This window comes from Molossus molossus, unplaced genomic scaffold (assembly GCF_014108415.1).
Source record: "Molossus molossus isolate mMolMol1 unplaced genomic scaffold, mMolMol1.p scaffold_m16_p_3, whole genome shotgun sequence".
NCBI lineage: Eukaryota > Metazoa > Chordata > Mammalia > Chiroptera > Molossidae > Molossus > Molossus molossus.
In genome coordinates, this window is record NW_023425366.1 from 99,223,445 (window position 1) to 99,250,068 (window position 26,624).

At 41.4% G+C, this 26,624-nt stretch overlaps 1 protein-coding gene across 5 annotated transcripts in view; it reads right to left on the bottom strand.

Annotated features, from left to right (window-relative positions):
* Positions 1 to 204: 204 nt before the first annotated feature.
* Positions 205 to 26,624, bottom strand: part of BAZ1B (bromodomain adjacent to zinc finger domain 1B) — a 92,254-nt gene continuing 65,834 nt past the window's right edge. Inside the window, exons 7-14 of one of the 5 annotated variants that reach the window (XM_036279257.1) lie at positions 23,271 to 23,487; positions 20,785 to 20,967; positions 9,207 to 9,354; positions 7,971 to 8,133; positions 6,107 to 6,222; positions 2,142 to 2,290; positions 904 to 1,007; positions 205 to 608 (exon numbers count right to left, since the gene is read on the bottom strand). In XM_036279257.1, the coding sequence (XP_036135150.1) occupies positions 251 to 608; positions 904 to 1,007; positions 2,142 to 2,290; positions 6,107 to 6,222; positions 7,971 to 8,133; positions 9,207 to 9,354; positions 20,785 to 20,967; positions 23,271 to 23,487 (1,438 nt within the window). In that variant the 3' untranslated portion in view covers positions 205 to 250. The remainder of the gene's footprint in view (positions 609 to 903; positions 1,008 to 2,141; positions 2,291 to 6,106; positions 6,223 to 7,970; positions 8,134 to 9,206; positions 9,355 to 20,784; positions 20,968 to 23,270; positions 23,488 to 26,624) is intronic. The other 4 variants (XM_036279258.1, XM_036279254.1, XM_036279255.1 and 1 more) reach the window with 4 other exon arrangements.

A 26,624-nucleotide genomic window follows, 5' to 3' on the forward strand; every position in this document is an offset into this window, starting at 1 on the left:
CACCAATATTTCTAGGCAGAGACCACCAACCCAGTATTTTGCTCTCCAAAGAGCTCTGCTTGATTAAGGCCCTATGAAGAGTTTTAGAAAGACAGCACAAGCTTGGGACAGGCATTTCTGGACTCCCTGTGATGTCCTCCCTTCCAAGTTCTTCTCCATCTCCCTCTCTTGCCTCCCTCCCACCCTTCCCTTGCTCTCACCTTGATTTTCCCAACCTCAGCTCCCTCTCCCTTACCAGGGCCCCACCTCTCTATTTCTTCTGTCTTCGTCCCCTAGACTGTCCAATGGTCTCTGGCTCACTGTCCCCTTCATCTTCAGCAAGCTGATCAGGAAACTTCTTGCGTTTCCTACGAACATATGGGTGGCCAGGAAGGTGTTTATGCAACAGAGCCACTAGACACTGTTCTGTCTTCACCATGCAGTTTAGCACATGGCTGCCTCGGCAGTTGTAAAGCTCAGCATTGGTAAACACTTGCTTCATGTCAGTAAGAAACTCTTGCACAGAGCGGTAGCTCCCACAGGAACATTTGTTCTGCATTGTCTGGAAATCCATGGGGTGGCTGATCACATCATAGTAGTCCTCAGCCTCATCTCTGGTCACAGGCTCCCTGTGGAGAAGAACCAAATGGAGATACCAGCACAGCCTTGAATACAACTCACAGATTTTGCGTTAAACAATCAGCCACAGAAGACCCACCCCGGCTGAGATCAGCCAACTGGCAGGCACAGAGAAGGTGTGTTCACCTTGTACTAAGAGCTACCAGTTTGGAACCCTAATCCCTGCCACTGAGACATGTCTTGAAAAGAAGGGATCAAGTTAGTTCCTAGGGGTTCAAATGAGCACTCCCTCAGGCAGCTGTTAGGTTCATCCTACTCCTCTGTGCTTGAGAATACAAAGCTCACCTGAAAGGCCAGCTGGAGCGGTACTTCACAATCTTGTTGAGGATCTCTTCACACTTCTGCAATTCCAGGCTTTGCCTCCGGGAGCTCCGCTTGGTCTGAAGCACCTGGTGCCCAAGGAAGAAGACATATTATTACAGGTCCAAGAAAAGAGTGGACAAAACAGAAAATGTGTACATCTGTTTTAAAAAGAGAGAAAGAAAGAATTCAACTACTTTCTTGGAGGAGACACAGTTAAAATCATCTGACATTCAAGTCAAAAAGCCCTCTCAGCTAGGCTATGGATAGGCATCTTACCATCAGCCTACTTGCCTCCTCGCTGCAGTTGCCATATTATAGCAGTCCTGCTGGAGGTTGGCTAGTGAGGGCCACTGTCAACAGACACTAGCTCAATGAAAGAAGATAGACCTGGGATTATGGTAAAACTGTGGGTGTATATAAGCAAGCAACTGCAGAAAGTGACAGGTTATGGGGACCACTGGCAGGCAATTTTGGGGTTAGGGAGTCTCAGGAAAGAAAAGCAAGAGGTACAATTCCTTTCCTATGCTCTCCTGCTGAAGGCATGTGGAAGCTAAGTGACTAAGGAGAAAAGAGTTGAGGCCTCCTTTCCGGGTAGCCATTAACAGGCTATGACTCAAAGCAGAAGGAGCCACAGAACTGAAAGGGTTAGGGCTGGGCAAGTAGAAGGATCTCTCAATGCTCTCTGAGCTCCCTAAATGGGTTGCTATATGCCCCTAGTCCACCCCAACTCCAATTTGATCTGTCAAAACAAGCAAGTTTTCAAGGGCCTCTTTTTGCTCTTTAAAGCTCAAGTGAAATCTAAAGACCACTAAAATCAGTGGAGGAGCACAGTGGAGGGTATGTTCCTCCCATAACAACTGTCAGCAAAAGATCCGAGAGTAAGTGAGGCTCCAACATTGCTGACATTCCCACAATGGAGACCCAGCCCCTCTGAGCCACTGGAAACACATGGATACTATTTTAAAATCCTTAACAAGTCGCAGGCTGTCTGTTAACTAAAGGAGACAATGTTTGCAGGCTACAGCAGGGGAATGCCAGACATAGCTGTTCCTGGAGGGCCTGCTGCCTTGTCTGACTATAGGCCCACCCATCAGCCTCCCAAGTTAGGGAGGAGGGAGGAGAGAGGAGAGAGGCTCCACCTGTTGCCTGATGAATTCCTAATACTGGAGTGGGGGATAAGAAGCAGAACCATTAGAGGTAAGATGTTAAATAATTCTTACCAGCTCATCAACCTCAGTGTCATCCACAGGTGGTGCCTTTGGCCGAGACCTCCTGGTGGTAGAATGTGGCTTCTTACCCGGTCGTCGGCCTGGCCTTGCCACAGGGGGGATGACACCCTGCTTGCCCCGGCCAGTCTTTCGAGGTCTCACTGAAATAAAAAATAGAGATTGAGAGAATAATTGGGATGAAGGAAGCATGTTACAGAATGGGGAGATAATCTGGATAAGCAAAGCAATGGCTTCCTTAGGTTACAGGGTGCTCCTTGCTATATGTCTCTTGCCCGACCTAACAGGACATTTTAAAGGTAGCAGTAGTAGATAAAGAATAGATACCTTTCTTTCATCAACTGCCAAAGACCTTTTAAGCCTCCTCAGAAGGTCAGTTCCTTCAGTGTTTCTATCCTCTGGCCCCACCCTGTTCAGTTACTCCTGGGAATGAGGCTCTTGAAGGAGTCAATTGTAAACTGACTCACTCAGAAGGAGAAGCCATTTGCTACAGGTCTGCCTGGAATTCCTACAGCCCACACTCAGCCTGAAAGAGTGTAATGTTACATGTGAGATGAAATTTGACTGTAGAATAGATCCCGTTTTATAATTCTCAGAGTTATCCTAAACTTACCATCACAATCTTCTTAGAGAAAAGCTGATAGTTATGTGAAGTCTTTCTCACTGAATACAATTTCAGGGCTAGCACCAGTCCTGCTTTCTTGCATTTCTGAAAACTATACCGTTGGCTAGGCCACTTCCGTAAAAACCCTGCCCAGGCCCTGGCCCGTTTGGCTCAGGGGTTAGAATGTTGGCCCGCAGATAAGAGAGACCAGGTTCGGTTCCCACTAAGGGCACATACCCCAGTTGTAGTTTGTCCCCGGCCCCGGTTGGGGTTGGGTGGGTGGCAACCAGTCGATGTGTCTCTCTCACATCGATGTTTCTCTCTCTCTTCCTCCCCCTCTATCTGAAGATCAATGCAAAAATGTCTGCCCTGGCCAGTTTGGCTCAGCGGTTAGAGCGTCGGCCTGCGGTCCTGAGAGACCCGGGTTCGGTTCCCGCTAAGGGCACGTACCTCGGTTGCAGTTTGTCCCCGGCCCTGGTCGGTTGTGCAGGTGGCAGCCACTCGATGTGTTCCTTTCACATTGATGTTTCTCTCTCTCTCTCTCTGTTCCTCTCTCTCCCTTCCCTCCCACTCTACCTGAACAAAGGTTGGAAAAATATCCTCGGGTGAGGATTAAAAAAAAAAAATGTCGCCCTGGCCGGTTTGGCTCAGCGGTTAGAGCGTCGGCCTGTGGTCCTGAGAGACACGGGTTCGGTTCCCGCTAAGGGTACGTACCTCGGTTGCAGTTTGTCCCCGGCCCTGGTCGGTTGTGCGGGTGGCAACCACTCGATGTGTCCCTTCATATCTATGTTTCTCTCTCTCTGTTCCTCTCTCTCCCTCCCACTCTACCTGAACAAAAAATGGAAAAATGTCCTCGGGTGAGGATAGAAAAAAAAAAGTCCTTGGGTGAGGATTAAAAAAAAAAGGATCCCTGCCCAGGATCCTCAAAGACAGAATAAAGAAAACAAAGGCATCCAAGACTACTTGTGTCTCGGGTTTACAACAGGTGCTCAATGTCATACAAACCAACATTCCAGAATATCTCCTCAGGGAGCAATGCTCCACAAGGATTAGCTCAAGTTTTCTCTACTAAACAAATTTTCCCTGGAAAGTGGGAAGGTGACAATTGAACAGAGATAGGGGCATACAAAGGCAGTGATATAATGAATTAACAAACAATGTTTTACATTCTACTTCTGGACCATGATAATCCTTTGGTGGCTATTTCAGGGTCTCAAGCTCAAGACCCAGCTAGGAATAGAGTATGAAGCTGATACCAAGGATAAAATTTGGGATGCTAGGGACAGACACCAAATCAAGGACTTGAGGTAAACTAGAAAATCACATCTTTGGTGTCCTAAAAGGCAGAGCAGACAAAAAGCTCTGAAGTACCAAATACTTCCTAAATCTTTTTGGTAGAAAAAGCCCTCGAAACCTGGAAAGGAAACAATTCCTTGGAAAGAAAAGCAATCACTAGTTTGAAATAAAATCAGTCTGGTCGGTGTGACTCAGTGGTTGAGCGCTGACCCATGCACCAACAGGTCACTGGTTCGATTCCCAGTCAGGGCACATGCCCAGGTTGTGGGCCTAATCCCCAGTGGGGGGCATGCGGGAGACGGCCAATCGATGTCCTCTCTCATCAATGTTTCTATCTTTCTCTCCCTCACTTCCTCTCTCTCTAAAATCAACAAGAAAAAAATAAACTAAAAAAAAAAAAACAAAGAAAATCAATACACTGCTTTATTCAGAATCTGTTCCCACACAAATGTGCACCTGAATCACAACTCTCAGCCAGTAGATGCTGGTCTCTTTGTAATGCAAGGTTAACGGACTGCTTTCCCCTCACCCTGGATACCTGGAAAAGCATGCCTAGCGAACAAAAGGAGCCCAATAGGAATGGGTGAAATTGTGGTGTCCCAAACTAAAAGTCTACAGGATTGGGAGATAAGTACAAGTCCAAAGCTCTCAAGTTTGGCAGCACTACTGCAGTAAAAGACTCGTCATGCCAAACATCCTCTCTCTCTTTATACTAAGTCCAATCATTCACAGTGCTATGATCTTGGGAACTAAACCATCTCTTCAAGAACTATTCAAAATCTTGATCTGTGGTCTCTTTTCTACTAACCTACAAAGAAGGGTATGTTTTGGAAAGAGGGAGGGGCTAAGGGATAAACTGCAGAACTTCAGGTTTAACTGTGACAATGACAAGACACTCAAAGACTTACATAAAATAAGCATGAGAGAATAAGAATCACTGAGGTAAGCATAAATGATGAGGCCTTTTTCTTCCCCTACTGGCACCTAATGTGAAACAGACCTGAACCTTCCTAACAACTTCACGCCTAAGCCATGAAAATCAATCTTCCTTTTTCAAACTAGCAAAGCTATAGCCCTGCACACTATAGGTAAGAGAAAATCACTGCAACCAGGGGAAAAATAACTTCTGTGAAAGCCCAACTATACCAGAGGGAAAAATAACTATTTAGGAGATGGCAATGGAACTAGATCCTCTTTACCCACTGTCCCCAGACACTGAGGGGTTCAGAACCAGAAGACTTGTCATAAACATATTTGGGGCCCTGAATTCCAATAAATCTTGAATCAAGTGCATCTGCCATAAAATGATGTTCTTGAGAACAAGCTATTCAACCTCCTAATAGAAAGGCAGTTAAATGCAACTTGAAAACCCATTTAAAACTATGGCAGTGAAGCCCTGGCCAGTTTGGCTCAGCAGTTGGGAGTGTCAGCCTGTAGACCAAAGAGTTGCAGGTTTGATTCCCAGTCAAAGGCATGTACCTCAGTTGTGGGTTTGATCCCCAGCTCCGGTCAGTGTTGTGCAGGAGGCAACCAATCGATGTGTCTCTCTCACACTGATGTTTCTTTCTCCCCCACCCCCCCTTACTCTGTCTGGAAAAAAAAAAAATCAATGGAAGAACATCCTCAGGTGAGGATTAAAACAAAACAAAAACCGCCCTGGCCGGTTTGGCTCAGCAGTTAGAGCGTCGGCCTGCGGTCCTGAGAGACCCGGGTTCGGTTCCCGCTAAGGGCGCGTACCTCGGTTGCAGTTTGTCCCCGGCCCTGGTCGGTTGTGCGGGTGGCAGCCACTCGATGTGTTCCTTTCACATCGATGTTTCTCTCTCTCTCTCTGTTCCTCTCTCTCCCTCCCACTCTACCTGAACAAAAAATGAAAAAATGTCCTCGGGTGAGGGAAAAAAAACCCAAAAACCTATGGCAGTAAAGTCACCCCAACAGCCACAACATGTGAGAAAAGAAAGATGGCACGATAGCACTGATTTTCTACTGCCAGCCAACCCAGTCTTTCCAAGTCAGCTTAAAAGACGATGAGGTTAACTACAAAGGCAAACTGAATACTCACATCGCAAACCAGCCACCTCATAATCTTCTTCCTCCTCCTCCTCTTCTTCCTCTTCTTCTTCTTCATTGCTCTCATCATCTTCACTGTCCTCAGAGGCAGACTCTTCAGTATAATTCCTGTGAGGTGAAAAAAACATGTAGGGAACATGGTTCTAGGCCAAAGTGTTCCTAGGGGGATAAAGTCCCATAGGCATCCCAGCAACTTTTTCCTCTTCACACATTAGACAGATTTGATGATGAGGGGAGGGAAACTGAATCCAGGCCAGGACACAGGAAACAGAATGAAAACCTAAGCTTCAACAGCATGCCTCCTCTACCAAGCCCCAAATGCTTTGGATAAGACATCAATGACAACAGAAATCAAGACCAAAATGTAACCCCCACCCCCTCTCCACCAAAACAATACAAAATTCTATTCCTTTTATCTCACAAAAACAGTCAGATAAAGTAACATTTAAGGTATTAAAACGTGTCCCCAACTCTGGGGTGGACTGAAAGAATAAAAGCCCAGACAGGTGTTACTCCACCTTGATGGCCCCTTTCCAGGAGCTGAAACAGCTTGCAGATGACCATAACATCAAAGCAATGGTAATCCCAGCTCAGAACAGCTGGTCCAAAGCCCCACCATTTCAGAATAGCATGCCTCATCTCTCTAAGTGTAGCTGGAATGGAGTGAGAAATAACCGAGTAATACTGTTAGGTGGGGTCAGGATCAAACAGTTCTGCCCTTTCAAAGAGAGACCAAGCCAGAGTGCCTATAAGCTGCCCTTTTACAACCTCAAATTTCAACGTGGAAAACAACAGTATTAACTTGGCAAATATTAGGTGCCTCTTTTTTACAAAGCCTATGTCTGGCCTTATTGGGATTAGGGTGAAGAACAAAGTACCACCCCTACTCTAACAATCTCATGAGAAGACAGTCAAATGCACCAAAATAATGTTTTAGAGACTGAACACTCAGTTGAAACACAAAGAGGAACAATTAATTCCAAAAATATAAGGACATTTCAAAAAAGCATGAAATTTTTGGTAGTTTACACCCAGTAAAATGAGGGAATTCTGGGAAGAGAGAATATTCCCAGCTGGTGGAAAAGCATAAGAGGCAAGGATACACAATGAACAGTCTGTAATAAGCACACAAATATGGGAACAAGGGCTCATAAAAACATATGCCAGTACTGTACAATAAGAGTCTCAAAAGTTAGGATAGGGAGTTTGAACTTTATTAAAGAGAAAATATAAAGGTTGATATTTTTAAATAGTAAAGTGACACAAGCAGATTTTTGCCTTTTGTACCATTCTGATATCATCACAAAAGACGGAAGGATAAGAGGGTGAAAGATATGAGGTAAGGAGTTGAGAAGCCACTGAAGGAGCCCAGGTGAGAGATGTATGAGGGCCAGTGACAACAGGGACTTTGGATAATGGACAGCAGATTGATTCACAAGACAGCTAGCAAATGAATGACTAAGGAAGACAAGGGAGAAGATGTCCAAGTTGACACCCAAATTCTAATCATGGTAAGGAAGGAAAGTAATAAGTCTGGGTAAGGAAGGTAATGAGTTTCAGAATTTGGTGGCTGCAGGCGTAATCACCAATTAAGAATTGGGCAAAGTAGAAGCAAAGGGACAGAGGGAGATATACTATAAAGAAGACAGAACAATAGCTGATAGTTGAAACTAGAAATACCAACATTAAGCTAAAATTAAATCAGAGCCCTTTGAGCTCTTATTATAGTACCTTAAATAATCAGGCTCTATTTCCAATAGATGAACTTAAAGCTCCTTAAAATCATTCCATTTGAACAACTGAAGTCTAATTAAAACAGCTATTTATTCATTTGTTTTTAGAAGAAGAATTCTCACCTGCCACGGGAGTTGCGCCTGGCAGTAGCAGGCTGGCAAGCTGGGCACTGCCACTCACCATCTGGTACTTCATAGAGGGCCGGCCTCAGACAAAACAGGTGGAAGGCTTTATTACACTCATCACACAAGATCAGTTTGTCATCCTCACCTGCAAGGAGATAAACTTGTATAGCATTGTCAGGAATATGGCAACAGTCAAGGAGTTATAAGAAGGAGCCGCTCACCCTCAACTAACATCATAAAAAAATAAACATTCTAGTACAGTGCTACCACATATTTTACAAACTGCAGTCACTTTCTGAAAAGAAATGTAGCACAAATTAGTCTATAGGTAATTTAGGGCTTAGGTCTTCTGATTTATATCCCAAAATCTACACAGGGCTAGGATAGGACAGTTAACATTTACTAAGAGACAGCAAAAACCAAGTGTCAGGAGGAAATTTTGCTGTTACTTTTCCACTAAGAAATGAATCCCCATGAAGTATTACATTTTCTGCCCTTCCTCCTTCTGGACCCCTTCTAAACACTTCCCAACTCGTATCTGGTATGGTCCTCTTGAGACACTCAGTTTCTTTACATCTGAAAATACACTGAACCAACTTAACATGGTCATTTCCCCTCCCCAATCTTCATTCTATATCAGTTTTCAGAGCAACTGAATGATTTTACACAGGTCTTTTCATACTTGTAAATCAAATTCTAGTCAAATTCACGAAACAACTTTAGCTACTGAAAAGTAAATCACTGGGGGAGGCTCTCAGCCATGAAGTTCCTTTTACACATGTGGACTCTGAAAGCTCTCATCATTAAACAGTTTTCCCAAATGCCTTGCTCTGTAAAATTCAGTGCTGGAAAACCCAAACCTGAGTATTCATCACAATGTACAAGTACTGCCCTCTGATGGTGATGGTAGCACCAGTCCTACTTCACGAATGACTAAAATTCAGAGATAATAAAATTATCTAATTATTAACTGATTTTGTTCCCTGTATAAAATTTAAAGAATGAAAAGATCAACTGCTCTTATTTTATACTCAAAATTGAGGAACAACAAGCCTGCTTTGAGATTTTTAAACTGTGATTTCGGGCTGATATTTTATAGAATTCCAGGAGGTAAAATCTGTCCCACCACATTTAAAAGCTGTATACACACAACTCTTTAGGGGAGAAAAGATCTGGGTAATGAAGATCATAGTTCCTAAAACACTCAAATAAGCAACATTGACCTAAATATACCTTTCTTTCGACAAACTTTGCATCTAGCATTTTCTGCTGACATATCCCACTTGATACAGGCATCAAGCATCCCAAGTAGAACATGCATTCTGGAAAAGGTCTGAGCTTCACGGATTGCTGTCTTCCATTTTTCTAGAGCAGATGCAACCTAAACAGAGACCAAATCAGGGCAGTATTACCACGTTACCTCAAAGACATGGATTTTTCACATAATAACGATAGACTGTACATTGAAAGAGGACTAGAAATAGGTAAAGATACCAGAGAATTCTGAGTACATTTTACCTCCTGGAGTTCTTCCTAACACATTTATCTTATAGAAGAAATCAAGGTTCTAAGGAGGTAAAAAAAAAACAAAAAAACACCTCATCAAAGGTCACACAAAGAATTAAGGGAAGGAAATAACTAGAGACACATCTCTTCTAGTGAAAACTACTCAAAGATTTAGAGTCATTTAAATCGTTAAATCCAGGAACACGTGCCCTGGCCGATTTTGCTCAGCGGTTGGAGCGTTGGCCTGCGGTCTAGAGAGACCTGGGTTCGGTTCCTGCTAAGGGCATGCACCTCGGTTGCAGTTTGTTCCCGGCCCTGGTTGGGTCGTGCGGGTGGCAACCACTCGATGTGTCCCTTTCACGTCGATGTCTCTCTCTCTCTCTCCCCCTCCCCCTCCATCTGAACAAAATACCAAAAAATAAAAATAAAAATAAAAAATAAAAGCAGGAACACTTGCCCTGGCCAGTTTAGCTCAGCGGTTAGAGCGTCAGCCTGCAGTCCAGAGAGACCCGGGTTCAGTTCCCACTAAGGGTACGTACCTCGGTTGCGGTTTGTCCCCGGCCCCGGTTGGGGTTGTGCAGGAGGCAGCCACTCAATGTGTTCCTTTCACGTCAATGTTTCTCTGTCTCTCTTCCTCTCTTTCCCTCCCACTCTGTCTGAGCAAAAATGGAAAAATATCCTCAGGTGAGGATTAAAAAAAAAAAAAAAGGTAGGAACACTTGCCCGGCTGGTGTGGCTCAGTGCGGTTGAGCATCAACCCATGCACCAAGAGGTCGCTGGTTTGATTCTCTGTCAGTGCACATGCCCAGGCTGTGGGCCAAATCCCCAGTGGGGGACATGCAGGAGGCAGCCAATCGATGTTCTCTCTCATCGATCTTTCTCTCTCTCTCCCTCTTCCTTCCACTCTCTCTAAAAAAAATAAATAAATAAAAAGCAGGAACACTTGTATTATATAAATGCTAGTATGCAATAATGTCACATAGGCAATAAAACTTTAGTTAACAAGATTATCAGTTTCTGCACTAATATGAGCCACAATCCTAAATAGTATTTATAAAACATTCTTAAATTAGTGGAACAACAAATCGATGTCTCTCTCTCTCCCCACCCCATCCTCTCTTAAATAAATAAATACATAAAATAAAATAAATGTATGATATACTGACAGAAAATATTCCTTTTGACTTTATCACCAACTTCTAAGTTAAGTGAAGATTTGAAAGTCCTGGAAGTTAGCCTGACTTCATTCTGGGCAGTTAATCTCTACATAACCTGCATTGCCTCCTCTCATGATCATAAAATGCAAATTAATAGAGAATCAGCCAAGCAAAATATAGAATGGTGAAAACATAACCAGAAATTTTGATGATAAACACAACTCTCTCTCCTATCCATTCCATACATTCTAAGGAGGAACAGAAATGCCATTTTAGGATAATTCATGTACTTGTACGTATTATTGTTTTATTAATTAAAAGGCAAGATATTCTCTGATGTCTTAAAGCACTTCTTGCCTAAATAATTAGGTGAGAATCCACATTTTAAAAAACTAATGTGGGGGGTAGCATTCTCAGAGAGTCAGAAAATACAACAGAGATGGACAAAGTAAAGCTTAGGCAATTCACCAGAAGCTGAGCAAGTAGATTATCTTAGAATCATCAACCTTGTGGAGGTCACATTGCTTAACTCAGTCATGACTGAATTAAAGTGGGTTAGCAATAACTGCTACTTTTACAATTTGGGCTCACTCTAGCTAACTGACTGGATTTCACAGCCCTGTCCTAGGCAAAGAGGTCTATTCTAAGGAATATAGTTCTTCCTCCTATAGAAAAGGTCAGTTATCCTGGAAGGCCATAGGCTTTAAAATAGAGCTGCAAAGGGACAAAGATAGTTGAGCCACTTCTGAAGCTGTGGTGTGATGGGGAGAACATAATACTGTCCCTTCCCTTTCCCACAGAAATAGAAAACCACAGAGCACTTCACAGGTATAAATTTATGAATAGCAAGAATCATTTAAAGACACACAAAAAATTTATTTAAGAGGCTGCTAAAGTTCTAGTGGAAATTGACTCATTCCTTATTCCAACCTCCAACTGCAGGGATTTCAACTTCTGCCTTTGCAATATAGCACAATTTCCTTCCTTCCCTCTTCAGAACTCCTCAATAAAACATGAGGTCCATTATGACAGCTGCTGGTTTTCTCCCCTAGCAACAACCCAAATATCTTTAATGGAATATAAATTTAAGAATTTTAGGTTCAGTTCTTTAAAAGATTGCTATTGAGAACAGGCAGAAAATGGCTCAAATGGGCTTTGCTGTCCCCTAGTGGATAGTCAGATGCATACAAGTATTCAAGAAAAAGCATACAGTATTGCTTTTTACTTGTTATTGCCTATAAATTGTAAATTTGAGTACTTAATAGCTCATGTGGCCTCATTATAATAAAAAACTTGAAAAGATCTTAGAAGTAGGCTTATTTAACCTCATTTTATTTTTTTATTTTTTGAAAATTTTTTTGTTTCCTTTATTGATTTGAGAGAGAGGAAGGGAGAGGGAGAGAAAGACAGAAACATAGATGAGAGAGAACATCGACTGGCTGCCGCATGCACATCCCACACTGGATATCGGACCCACAACCTGGGCTTGTGTCCTGACCGGGAATTGAACCGGCGACCTCTTTATCCATGGGTCGATGCTCAACCTCTGAGCCACACTGGCTGGACAAGACTCCTCTTTTATTTTTCCTCACCCGAGGACATTTTTCCATCTTTTTATTCAGGTAGAGTGGGAGGGAGAGAGAGGAACAGAGAGAGAGAAAGAGAAACATCGACGTGAAAGGGACACATCGAGTGGCTGCAACCCGCATGACCAACCAGGGCCGGGGACAAACTGCAACCGGGCTGTGTGCCCTTAGCAGGAACCGAACCTGGGTCTCTCTGGATCACAGGCTGATGCTCCAACCACTGAGCCAAACCAGCCAGGGCTATTTGACCTCATTTTAAAAACACTGAAATAAAATTTGCACATTACAAGTTCATCTTGTAAAGTGAACTACTATCAACAGTTTTTTGTTTTCTTGTTTTTTGTTTTTATCCTCACCCGAGGACATTTTCCCATTTTTTGTTGAGGTAGAGTGGGGGGGGAGAGAGAGGAACAGAGAGAGAGAGAGAAACATCGACGTGAAAGGGACACATCGAGTGGCCGCCACCCGCACAACCGACCAGGGCTGGGGACAAACTGCAACCGAGGTACGCGCCCTTAGCAGGAACCGAACCCGGGTCTCTCAGGACCGCAGGCTGACGCTCTAATCGCTAAGCCAAACCGGCCAGGGCAGCAGTTTTTAATGTATTTACAGAGTTGTGCAACCATCAACATAATCTTAATTTTAGAATACTTTCATCACCCCAAAAAGAAACCTTGTACCCATTAGGAGTCATTCCCCAATCCCTACATTAACCCAGCAACCATTAATCTACTTTTGGTCTATAGATTTGTCTATTCTGGACATTTTTATATAACATGTGGCCTTCTGTGGCTGGTTTCTTTTACTGAACATGTTTTCTAGGTTCATCCACATCGTAGCATGTATTGGTACTTCATTCCATTTTAATTGCTGAATATATCCACTGTATGGATATATCACACTTTGTTTATCCACTAATCAGTTGATGAACATTTGGGTTGTTTCCATTTTTTGGCTATTCTGAATAATGTTGCCCTGAACTGTTTGTGCACATCTGGATAATGTTTGATTATTATTTTTCATGGAAAGCAAGCTTACCCAAGGTCTCACAGCAATTTAGAGCCAATTTATCCCAATCCAATGCTATAATTGGCATTATACATACTAACCATCAATGTCTTATTATATCCACTGCATTACCATTTAGACCAGTCTAGACTCCAACCACCCTCAAATTTTGAGGGCAAAAACATTAGGCACTCGCCCTGGCCGGTTTGGCTCAGCGGTTAGAGCATCGGCCTGCGGTCTGGAGAGACCCAGGTTCGGTTCCCGCTAAGGGCACGTACTTCGGTTGCAGTTTGTCCCCGGCCCTGGTTGGTTGTGCGGGTGGCGGCCACTCGATGTGTCTCTTTCACGTCGATGTTTCTCTCTCTCTCTCTCTCCCTCCCACTCTATCTGTACAAAAAAATGGAAAAATGTCCTCGGGTGAGGAAAATAAATAAATAAAAACATTAGGCACTCAAGAAAGAACATCCTGGTCTTCTCCCACTGCACAAAATTCCAAACAGTCCAGCACATAAAAGAAAAACAAAAACCCCTATCATAGTCAAAACAGTGTTTTTAAAAACAGATCAACAGTAGCAAAATAAAAGTTTTGACATTCAACACTGGTGGTACCCAGGAAATACTCTCTGATGAAAATTTCAGATTCTCTAGCACATTTAAATAAAGTTGGTCCTTATTTAGAAGTGAGTATAACAGAACCAAGGGGAAACCAGCTTACATGCGAGCCCCTCTGCCTAAGAAAGTAATATATCTTGGCAAAAATATGAGGCTTCAGATTCCACAAAGAATGTATAAAATGGAAAAAACAGATAATCAGGTTGCCAGGACAAATGGATCCAAAGTAAAAAGACAGCCTAATAGAACTCAGGATTTTGCCAAATAATACCTCGTCTTTCCTATTTAATACAAGAAAATGAAATAAACATTAAATATTCAAAATCAATGACTATTACAAAAAGAGATTTGAGAATCTACTTTCATACATTTCCTTCCTTCCTTCCTTCCTTCCTTCCTTCCTTCCTTCCTTCCTTCCTTCCTTCCTTCCTTCCTTCCTTCCCTCCCTCCCTCCCTCCCTCCCTCCCTCCCTCCCTCCCTCCCTCCCTCCCTCCCTCCCTCCCTCCCTCCCTCCCTCCTTCCCTCCCTTTCTTTTTGGTACATGCCCCTAGCGGGAACCAAACCTGGGACTCTCTGGTCCACAGGCCGACACTCCAACCGTTGAGCCAAAGCGGCCAGGGCTACTTCCATAAATAAGGAAACTGAAGCCCAGATTAGAGACTGATATTAGCTCATGCAACAACCTAGTGCCAATTGAAAAAACCCTGGTCCATGCTAAGTGGAAACCTTCAAAGCAAAGGACAGTGGAAAATTTCAGAGCTGTGGCAAAGTTGACCTTTGGTGGGGAGCTGAATGAAGGGCATGCCATTTTAACGGAGAACATTGTTGAAGTACTCAGTAGGCAACCTAATTGATTTTCCATGAAACTCGTCCATGCTTTCCATTTGTGTACTATGTGTCTGGGCCCCAAGGTTAAATCTGTAAAGTGCTCATATTTTCTTCCCCCGTCAAGCTAAGAATCAAGCCTCACATTACAAGCTAAGAGGTTACTTCACTATGAAGTTGAGTACAAACATTAAAAAAAAACAAACAAAAAAACTCAATGAGAAATCTACAACTAGTTTGCAATAAGAAAATATTATAGGTAAAGAAATGGCAAAGAAAGATCACATCATGAGAGACTCTTCTGCCCGGCCAGTGTGGCTCAGTGGATTGAATATCGTCCCACGGACTGAGAGGTCCAGATTCAATTCCCAGTCAGGGCAGGTACCCAGGTTGCAGGTCTGATCCCAAGTAGGGGCATGCAGGAGGCAGCCAATCGTTTCTCTCTCACATCGATGTTTCTATCCCTCTCTCTCTAAAAAAAAAATCAGTAAAAAAATATATTTTTTAAAAAGAGACTCTTCCGTATAAAACTGAGTTAAAAACACAACCCAGTAGGTACTTAGCAAAACTAGAAATCATGCCTAAAGAGAAATGATTTAGCAAAGGAGGCTACTAACTATCTAACATCTTAGACTTCATCAATAAGATTATGTGGAGGACATATAATCATTAAAAAGAACACGAGGTGAGAACTAAATCCTAGTACAATAATGAAATATGTGTGAAGTCTCTGGGCCCATACCACAAATTAGTTAAAACTTTATCTGAGACTTAGTTCTCTGCTCTGCTTACCTCTTCCCCAAAATGATCTTTCTTGTATCACATATCACCCTTGGCCTCAGGAAGAAACTTAGGGGGTACATGACAACTGAGTTCAAATATCTAAGGAGCTTTAGAGAGTAGACTTATTCTGTGTAAACTGAGAGGGCAGCTGTCAAAAATGACAAGATCATCAAGTTCACCCTTCCATGACCTGACTAACTCCAACTTATTCTTCAAAACCTAGCTGATATGTTCTCTCCTCTGGGAAGTTCTCTCTAATTTGCCCCCAGGTATCCCTGGTGAGCCAAGTACTGCTCTTTATTATCAGTATTTGTTACACTACTATAATCAGCGCTTAAACTTAAAATGAGTTCCTTGAGAGCATGGACTTCTGGCTTCCACATGTCATTATAACCTGTATACTTATCATAGTGACTGGCACAAGCCAGCTTTTATCAGCTGTTTGTGAACAAAAATAAGGGAGAAAAGGAGAAATCAAAAATACGGGAAAGTGCCCTGGCCAGTTTTGCTCAGTGGTTAGAGTCAGCCCTTAGACCAAAGAGTCATGAGTTCAGTTGCTGATCAGTCCCCGGTCCTGGTTGGTGTCATGCAGGAGGCAGCCAGTCAATGTGTCTCTCTCTCTCTTTCTCGCCCCGCCCTTCCCCACTCTATCTGAAAATGAAGGAAAAAATATCCTCTGGTGAGGATCAAAAAAAAAAGGAGGGGGAGTATGCCACTAGATAATGGCTGGGACCTCTCCCTTAATATACTGTCTTCAAATTCTTACATAATCTTAAGCAGAAATCTAATACACAAAACAGACAAAAACAGAGTTACTAATTATTCTACTAAAGAATAACCAGGCTGCCCTGGCCGGTTTGGCTCAGCGGTTAGAGCGTCGGCCTGCGGTCCTGAGAGACCCGGGTTCGGTTCCCGCTAAGGGCGCGTACCTCGGTTGCAGTTTGTTCCCGGCCCTGGTTGGTCGTGCGGGTGGCAGCCACTCGATGTGTTCCTTTCACATCGATGTTTCTCTCTCTCTGTTCCTCTCTCTCCTCCCACTCTACCTGAACAAAAAATGGAAAAAAATGTCCTCCGGTGAGGATTAAAAAAAAAAAAGAATAACCAGGCTGGGTGAAAAAGCTGAGAAAGGATTAAGCAAAAGAGAAAAATAAATAAAACTTCAGACACAGATAACAAGTATTGTGATTATCAGAAGAGAAGAGGGGCAGGGGGAGGTAGAAGAGAATATAGGTATATAGGGGGAATAAAATGGTGATGGAAGACGACTTGGAGTGGTGAACACATAATACCATATAGAGATGATATATAACTTTATTAACCAATGTCACCCCAATAAATTCAATTAAAAAATAAAAATGATTAAATGATTTAAAATGTATTTAAAAAAAAAAAAAGAAAAGAAAAGAAAAACCAGAGACAATATAATATTTGTCAGTAAGAAATTAAGGTGTTAGAAAAACAAACATTTACATGGACTCACGGGGAGAGGGGATAGATGCTCAGATATGCTGATGAGTGAAAAACTGCAGAATATTATGCAGAGGATTCCATTCTGTAAAAATCCACAAACTCATCTTTGTATGTATACAGAAAACACATCAAACTATTTTTTTTTTTTTAAATCCTCACCCGAGGACATTTTTTCAGGTAGAGTGGGAGGGAGAGAGAGGAACACAGAGAGAGAGAGAAACATCGATGTGAAAGGAACACATCGAGTGGCTGCCACCCGCACAACCGACCAGGGCCGGGGACAAACTGCAACCGAGGTACGCGCCCTTAGCGGGAACCGAACCCTGGTCTCTCAGGACCGCAGGCCGACGCTCTAACCACTGAACCAAACCGGCCAGGGCCACATCAAACTATTAAAGAGTAATATTCTTGGAGAGTGAAATTAGGATGAGAGTTGTTTCATATTTTACCTACCTCTCACTTTTTTTTTATCCTCAACCAAGGACACTTTTTCCATTTTTTGTTCAGATAGAGTGGGAGGGGGAGAGAGGAAGAGAGAGAGGGGAACATCAACGTGAAAGGGATCCAATCAGGGCCAGGGACAAACTGCACCTGAGGTACATGCCTTTAGCGTGAACCAAACCTGGGTCTCTCTGGACCGCAGGCCGACGCTCTAACTGCTGAGCAAAACCGGCCAGGGCATTACCTCACTTTTGATTTACTTATAACGATCATGCTACTTTTAAAATTAAAAAACGTGAACTGGATATATACAAGCAAAAACATTAAGTTGGCTTTTTACCTTTTACTGTCCACAAAAATTAACTCAAAATGGATCAAAGATCAACCTACGCACCATGAGGTCGATGTTCTCATCAATGTTTCTATCTCTCTCTCCCTCTCCCTCCTTCTCTCTCCCTCAAATCAATAAAGTAAAAAAAAAATTTTTTTGTTTAATTTTTTTTTAACTTTTGTGCACGGCCCAGCCAATATGGCTCAGTGGGTTGAGTGTTTGAGAGACATGTCATGAACTGAGAGGTCCCCGTTTGACTGCCAGTCAGCGTACATGCCTGAGTTGCAGGCTTGATCCCCAGTAGGGAGCATGCAGGAGGCAGTCCATTGATGATTCTATCGATGTTTCTCTCTCTCTCTCCTTCTAAAACAAAAACAAAAAAAATCAATAAAACTTATTTAAAACTTTTGTACATCAGAAGATACTATCAGTAGAAAGAAAAGGCAGATCATGGAATGGGAGAATACATTTGCAAGTCACATAGCTGATAAAGAATATCCAGAACATAAAAAGAACTCATACTACTGGACAACAAAAACCCACACAACCCAACTGAAAAAGGGCCAAAGGGCCAGCTGGTGTGGCTCAGTGATTGAGTGTTGACCCCTGTACCAGGAGGTCACCAGTTCGATTCCCAGTCAGGGCACATGCCCAGTTGTGGGCCAAATCCCCATAGGGGGCATGTAGGAGGTGGCCAATGTTCTCTCTCATCAATTTCTCTCCCTCTCTCAAATCAATAAAGAAAAAAGAAAAAAAAAAAGCCAAAGAACTCGCCCTGGCCGGTGGTGCTCAATGGGTAGAGCAACAGAGCCCATGCATGGAAGGGTCACAGGTTCTATTCCCCGGTCAAGGGCATGCACCTGAGTTGCAGGTTCAATTCCCCAGCCCCACTGGGGCTCATATAGGAGGCAACCCAACTGATGTGTGTCTCTCTCTCTCCCTCCCACTCTGTCTGAAAATCAACGGAAAAATATCCTTGGCTAAGGATTAAAAAAAAAGTAGCCAAAAGACTAGATAGACATTTGTCCAAAGAAGATAAGACAAAGGCCAATAAGCACATGAAAAGATGTTCAGCATCACTAATCGTTAGGGAAATACAAATAAAATCCATAAGATGCCACTTCACACCCTAGTCTACTATCAAAGAAACAGAACATAACAAATGTTGGCAAAGATGTGGGAAATTGGAACACTCATGGCATTACTGGTAGAAGTGTGAAATGGTGCAACCATGACAGAAGACATTATGGCAGTTCCTCAAGAAATTAAATAAGAGTTCCTATATGATCCAACAATTCTACTTCTGGGTCTATACCCAAAAAAACTGAAAGTAGGGACTGTACACCTTGGCTGGTTTTGCTCAGTGGTTAGGTGTTGGCCTGGGAACCGAAGAGTCTTGGGTTCAGTTCCCGGTCAAGGGCACATGCCTGGGTTGCAGGTTTGATCCCCAGCTATGGCTGGGGTCATTCAGGAGGCAACCAATCAAAGTGTCTTTCTCATATTGATGCCTCTCTCTGTCTCTCCCAACCCCACTCTATCTAAAAATCAATAGAAAAATATCTTCAAGTGAGAATTAAAAAAAATAAATTTTAAAAAAAGAATGTGAACAGATATTTGTACACCCGTGTTCATAGCAGCAGTATTCACAATAGCAAAAAGTTAGAAGTGACCCAAGTGTTCATCCACCTATAAATAAACAAAATGTGGTATTATGTACGTACAATAGAAAATTACCCAGTCTTAAAAAGGAAGAAAATTCTAGCACATGTTACAACATGGATAAACTTTGAAGACATTCTGCTAAGTTAAATAAGCCAGTCACAAAAGGACAAATAATTCTTTTTTTAATCCTCACCCAAGAATATTTTTCTATTTATCTTCAGATAGAATGAGAGGAAGGAAGGGAGAGAGAAACATTGATGTGAGAGGGTCACATCGACTGGTCACCTCCCACATGACCCCGACCAGGGCCGGGGACAAACCACAACCGAGGTACATGCCCTTGACTGAAATCAAACCTGCGACTCTTCGGTCCACGAGCCAACGCTCCAACCTTTAAGCCAAACTGGCCAGGGCAAAAGGACAAATGTTCTGTGATTCCACTTACATGAGGTACCAACAGTAGTCAAATACAGACAGAAAGAAGACGATGGTTGCCAGGGGTGGGGGTAGAGTGCAAAATGGGTAGTTTAGTGTTTGTAATAAACATAGATTCAGTTTGAGAAGATGAAAAATCCTGGAGATGGATGATAGTAACAGTTGGAGAACAATGAGAATATACTTAATGGCAGAACTGTACATGTAAAAAATAGTTAAAATGTTAAATTACCTTGTTATGTATATTTTACCACAATTTTTTTCATTTTTACTTTTTTAATTTATTGGGGCAACACTGGTTAAAATTACACAGGTGTACAATTTTACACCACATCATCTGTACACTGTATTGTGTGTTAATCACTCCAATTCTATTTTACCACAATTTTTAAAAATTTAAAAACCATTACCACCTTTTTAAAAAAAGAAATCAATCCTGGCCAGTCTGGCACAATGCTTAGAGTGTCAGCCCACGGACCAAAGAGTGGCAAGTTCGATTCTGGTCAAGGGCACATACCTCGGTTACAATTTGGTCCCAACCCTGGTCAGGGTCGTGAGGGAGGCAACTAATCAATATGTATCTCATATCGATGTTTCTGTTTCTCTCTCTCTCTCTCTCTCTCTCTCTCTCTCTCTCTCTCTCTCTCTCTCTCCCCCCCACCCTTCCTCCCTCCCTCCCACTCCTATCTGAAGATAAATGGAAAAGTATCCTCAGGTGAGGATTTTAGGGGAAAAAAAAAGGAATCAGCTCTGGGAAAGGGGACAGGGATGGGGGAGGGGGGTGCATTTTGACCCATTACCCAGCACTAGAGGCCAGGGCTGTGCTCCACAGACAGTCTGAAAACCACAAACTTCAGTGAAAGTAACAAAAATAGAACATGGGCTCAGGGAACAGTGCTTACAGCAGCTAAAATGCATAGATAGGGTAAGACTATTTAAAACCAAACCACACTCTTCTATACAGTCATAAATCTACATCTTCATTAACTAGATACCTTTGCTTCCTCTGCCATTTTTTTCTCTTCATCTACCTCTTCAGTCTTTGTTGAATCTTCACTTTGGAGTTTTCTTCTTTTTTGCTTGGGAGCCATGAAGCCTTGGAGAAACTTCTTTATGACACTGGCTTGAAGGGCAATCACACACTCACCAAAATCCTTAAGTTTCTCTAAAGAGATCACCTACAGGAATTGATTTAAAAACCAGATTGAGAGAAAGGCCAAGAGAAAAATGAAAGGAGACTATCCTTGACTAAATTCAAATCAATCTAGACACCAATGGGTCACATAACATTAATTTAACTGGGATTCTCAGTTCAATGGATGGCTTATTAAGCATTTAAAAGTAGCTGACGCCCAGCTGGTGTGGCTTAGTGGTTGAGCATCAACCCATGCACCAAGAGGTCGCGAATTTGATTCCTGGTCAGGGCACATGCCCAGGTTCTGGGCCCGATCCCCAGTGGGGAGCATGCAGGAGGTGGCCAATCGATGTTCTCTCTCATCGATGTTTCTCCCTCTCCCTTCCTCTCTCCTCTCTAAAATCAATAAAGAAAAAAAAAAAAAGTAGCTGACCACTTCCATTTCCTCAGTGAAGGGATCCACAAAATGCTGAAACTTACTCTACTTAAGGAAGTTATGCAACTCACTCTTTCGCTCAGTAAACTGAGTGCCTATTACGTGCAAACTACAGTCTCAAGGCAAAGAAAAACTGAGAAGAAAAATAAAAATTTTCTGACCGACTGGCTTAAAAACTATAAACGAAGTAATATATTTTACATACCTGACCTCATCTAAGCCTCATATTTATTTTGTGAATGAGGAAACATAAGCTAAATCACCAAATCATGCTCTTAAATACCAAACACTACTTTCTCAGTCACACAAGACATGACAATTAAGATACCATTTTATAACCACAAAGAGAAACAAAGAAGAATGATGATAACCCAATGTTAGTAAGGTATGGATTAGCACAAAGTAGGCACCTGACAAATATGTGCTAAATCAATAAAAGAGTAAATGTAATATTTGAAAATGGCAAAATCATTTTGGGTTGAATAATTCTTCAAAAATATAATTAAATCCTGGCTGGTTTGGCTCAGCAGTTAGAGCAATGGCCCTCGGACTAAGGGGTCTTGGGTCTGATTTCCGATCAAGGGCATATAGCTGGGTTACAGGTTCCATCCCCAGATCCAGGGTCATGTGAGAGGCAACCAATCAATGTGTCTCTCTCACATCTATGGTTCTCCCCCACCCCACTACTCTATCTAAAAAAAAAAGAAAAAGTCAATGGAAAAATATCCTTGGGTGAAGATTAACCAAAAAATAATTAGTTTAAAAAAACATTAAAAAATGTTTAAATTCTTTTCCCTAGGAAATATACCAAGAATTCATAACCAGGCTAATTAAAAAGAAAAAAGTAACATATATAAAATACATATATAATTTGCTAATTCTAATAGCAAAGAAAATGAAATACAAATTCTGACAGTAGAAAATTTAAAATAGTATCAACTCCATGGGTTATTATGTATCTTGACATGATATACAAATTAAAAGAAATAGAAAGTGGCCCCTGGTATGGCTCAGTGGTTGAGCATTGACCCATGCACCAAAAGGTCACCAGTTCAATTCGCAGTCAGGGCACATGCCCAGGGTTGTGGGCCCAATCCCCAGTGGGGGGCATGCAGGAGGTGGCCAACTGATGATCTCTCTCATCGATGTTTCTATCCCACTCCCTCTCCCTTCCTCTTTCTCTAAAATCAATAAAGAAAAAAATTTTTAAGAAATAGAAAATGTCCATAAATTAGGAAAAAGGAGAGAAAAGATGTAACTGCTCATGAAAATCACACAATTACACCTGAAACTAATATAATATTGTGGTCAACTGTAATTGAAAAATAAAATTTAAAAATGATACAGCAATACACATGCTATAATACATATAAATAATTTGAAAAGACCCACAAATATTGTTTGGAGTTAATATGGACTTTATTGTTTAAAAACAGTAAAAATCATTTTACAATAATAATTGTTGGGTAGTATTTTCCAATCTAACAACGTGAGTGTTGCCCAATATAAGCATAACTCTCCTCAGCTAGCTTGGTATAAAAATGGATAAAAGCAGAATACAACAAATATATTTCAGACCTTATAGCACAAGTATCACATGGGAATAAACATGTTAAATAATGTTATAGAACTATGGCTCCAGAACCAGTTTTCATTTAACTTAACAGAAAACCTCTTTTTGAACAAAGGCTCTGAGTCAACTACTAGATTTTTTGGAATACCACAAAAGGTGACAAAGGAAAAATATCACATAGAGAGAGAGAATTTTCAGTTATACACGTCTTTCAAGATAAACCCAAACATATGATTTCCAGGATCACCAGGGGAAATCAAGAACAACGTGAGGGAATAATTCCAAATTGGGTTTTCATGAGTAACAGATTTCTAAGGGTATTTTTATATGTTCTTACCCGAGCTTCAAATTCCGATGTTTCTTCCACATAACCAAGACCCCCCTTTTGTAACCTTGTTGCAACTTCAATGAGATCACTACGAAGAAAGTTTAAGAGCTCCTGGTTGCCATCACAAGATTTTAGACCCAAATTTGGCTTCCGGGCCAGATGAATAGAATGAATAATGTCCTGGTACCTAGAAAAGTAAGGGCAAGCAGGAGGGGAAATAAAGAAACTTCTGAAGATGAGCCATAAATTTCAATTACTTGAATAACATGTGTTAATTCTATAAGACATATTTAGATTTTTTTCATCTCTCCTTGGTAATTATTAATAGTCTCACATTTCTTGCACTAATTTTCAAATTTCTCTTATTCTTGATTCATTTCAAAAATAAACTTTATTTTATTCTGTATTTGATAAATTCTAATATCTGAAGTGGGTTGCTTTTCCTAGCTCTCATTCATGGTACCTAATCTGTATATATTTTAACTTTTTAAACATGAGTTTCTTGGAATTTTATCTGTGGGAATTCTTTGAGGTCTGGTTTGAAGCTGTGCTCCTCCAGAGAGAATGTGCATTTGCTTATGTCAGTTGCCAGGAATTGCTACCAACCCATGACAACTTTAAATCATGTGCCTTAAATTCTTCACAACACAGAAGAAAAATGATGTCAAGTGAAAACCTATATAAGGAACTTCACATTCACTCTTACACTAATGCTTAACCATTGAGGTCCCAGCAAAAACGACTCCAATAAGACTCAATATCTGGATGGAGTCATAAGCTTCACTGTTGGTTTCCTATACCAAAACGAAAACCAAAGCTCAAGGTCATCTAAGTTGAGTACTAAATTCCATATTCTTTCTTAATAAGGGTTTTTAATAGTATACACCTCTGAATACTACTTCATTGTTTCCCAATGGTTTTCTTATAGAGAATTCTTGCCCTGGCCAGTTTGGCTCAGCAGTTAGAGTATCAGCCTGCAGTCCAGAGAGACCCGGGTTCGGTTTCCGCTGAGGGCGTGTATCTCGGTTGTGGTTTGTCCCTGGCCCTGGTTGAGTTGTGTGGGTGGCAGCCCCCCGATGTGTCCCTTTCACAGTGATGTTTCTCTCTCTCTCTCTTCCTCTCTCTCCCTTCTACGCTATCTGAACAAAAAATGGGTCCTCGGGTAAGGATAAAAAAAAAAATTCTTTCATTGCTTTCTACATACAATACCATTTCCCTTTTATTTTCTTCTTTGATCTAAGTGTTATCTAGATCATGTATCCTGAAGCTTTCTACTTTTTAAATTTGTTGACGTTGTTTCTGTGGCTAAGTATATGATCAACTTTTATAAATGTTCAATGGATATAATGAAAAAATTTACTTATGTTTCCAAATGGCCTAGTATCCTTTGTTACACACACACACACACACACATCATTTTGCCCTGGCCAGTGTGACTCAGTGGTTAAAGCGTTGGCCTGTGCACCAAGGAGTGGCGGGTTCGATTCACAATCAAGGGCACATACCTAGGTTGCAGATTCAATCCCTGACCCTGGTCAGAGCATGTGCAGGAGGCAACCAATCAATGTGTCTCTCTCCATCTCTCCCTCCTTTCCACTCTCTCTCTAGAAATCAATGGAAAAAATATCCTCAGGTAAAGATTAAAAACAACAAAAAATATTTTTAACTGAGCTATAATTGACTGCATACCCTTTTATTTATATCTTTCACCATTTTACATATTCCTATAAAGAGTATATATATTTTTAAACCTCAAACAGCTTGCAATATATCACCTCATCCCCTTGGCCACCCCGAGGGGAAGCAACTCAAATAACTACCACCAAGAGAACAAATAAATAAATTGGGGCAAATTCACAAATTACAGTCATGGAATAATATATAGAAATACAAAGAGTTCAGTGACCAAAAAAAAGGATGGCTCTTCAGTGCCAAGTAAAGATTAGTAAGCCCCAAAGACTATATATATTGCTTGACAGCTTTTAAAAAAGTTCAAAACCAAGCAAAATAAAACAAGATAAATATTTTTCTAATGTTCAACAAAACCAAAAAAAGTATAAGTTTTGTTTTTAATCCTGACAATCTCTTAACCTTTTAATATGGAAGAATTGATCTGTTCATATTTAGTGAATGGAACAAGTCATTTCAATCTATGCCATGTGCCTAACAAATATTTTAAACAGAAAGCATATCACAGAACTGCACTGTGGTTCTGTGTACTGACATTTTCCCTTATCTTTCTTAATTTTCCTAATCACATCTGTATTAATACAGCATAATTCTGAATATAATTTTAATTAACTTTTCAAATTAAGCAGTGGGCTAAAACCAATATGATGTACCCATTATCACTCACAATAGTCTGGCAAAACTGCAAAGCATGTACTAAAAGGCATTTTCCTTCTCTCTTCAATCAAACCTAAATTCAGCCATGAAAGCATACAGTCAAAAATTAAAGTGGCCTCAATAGCCAACATCTTGTCCTGGCTTTGATAGAAACGATGGCTAGAACAGGAAGGAAACTAACAAATTTAGATGAAATTGAAGCTAATTTTGTAGACAGTAAGCACACTTTTTGTTTGGGATTTTTGGGTGCTTTGGGTTTTTTTCTGTTTTTCTTGGTTTTTTGAGATGTAATTCACGTAACATTAAACTCGCCATTTTAAAAGTATATATTTTTAGTGGTTTTTATGTTATAGAACCATCAAAACTACCTAATTCCAACACATTTTCATCACCCCATAAAGAAATCCCATACCTGTTAGAAATCAATCCCAATTCTCCCTGTCTCCCATTCCTTGGCAACAACTAACCTGCTTTCTATCTACGGACTTGCCTATTCTAGATGTCTCATATAAATGGAATCATACAATATGCAGTCTTTTTTTTTAATCCTCACCCGAGGACATTTTTCCTTTTTTGTTGTTGTTGTTCAGATAGAGCGGGAGGGAGAGAGAGGAAGAGAGAGAGAGAGAAACATCGATGTGAAGGGACACATCGAGTGGCTGCCACCCGCACGACCAACCAGGGCCGGGGACAAACTGCAACAGACGTACGTGCCCTTAGCAGGAACCAAACCCGGGTCTCTCTGTACCGCAGGCCGACGCTCCAACCGCTGCGCCAAACCGGCCAGGGCTATGCAGTCTTTAATATGTCTTCTTTGACTCGGCGTGTTTTCTAGGTTCATCCAAGTTGTTGCATACATCAATATTTCATTCCTTTTTATGGCTGAATTTATGGATATATGAACATCTATCCATCAGTTGATGGACATTTAAGGTGTTTTCATTTTGGCTATTTGAATACTGACAGAATACTTTTGATCACTAACTGACGTGGAACTTCATGTGCAAGGCTGCCTAA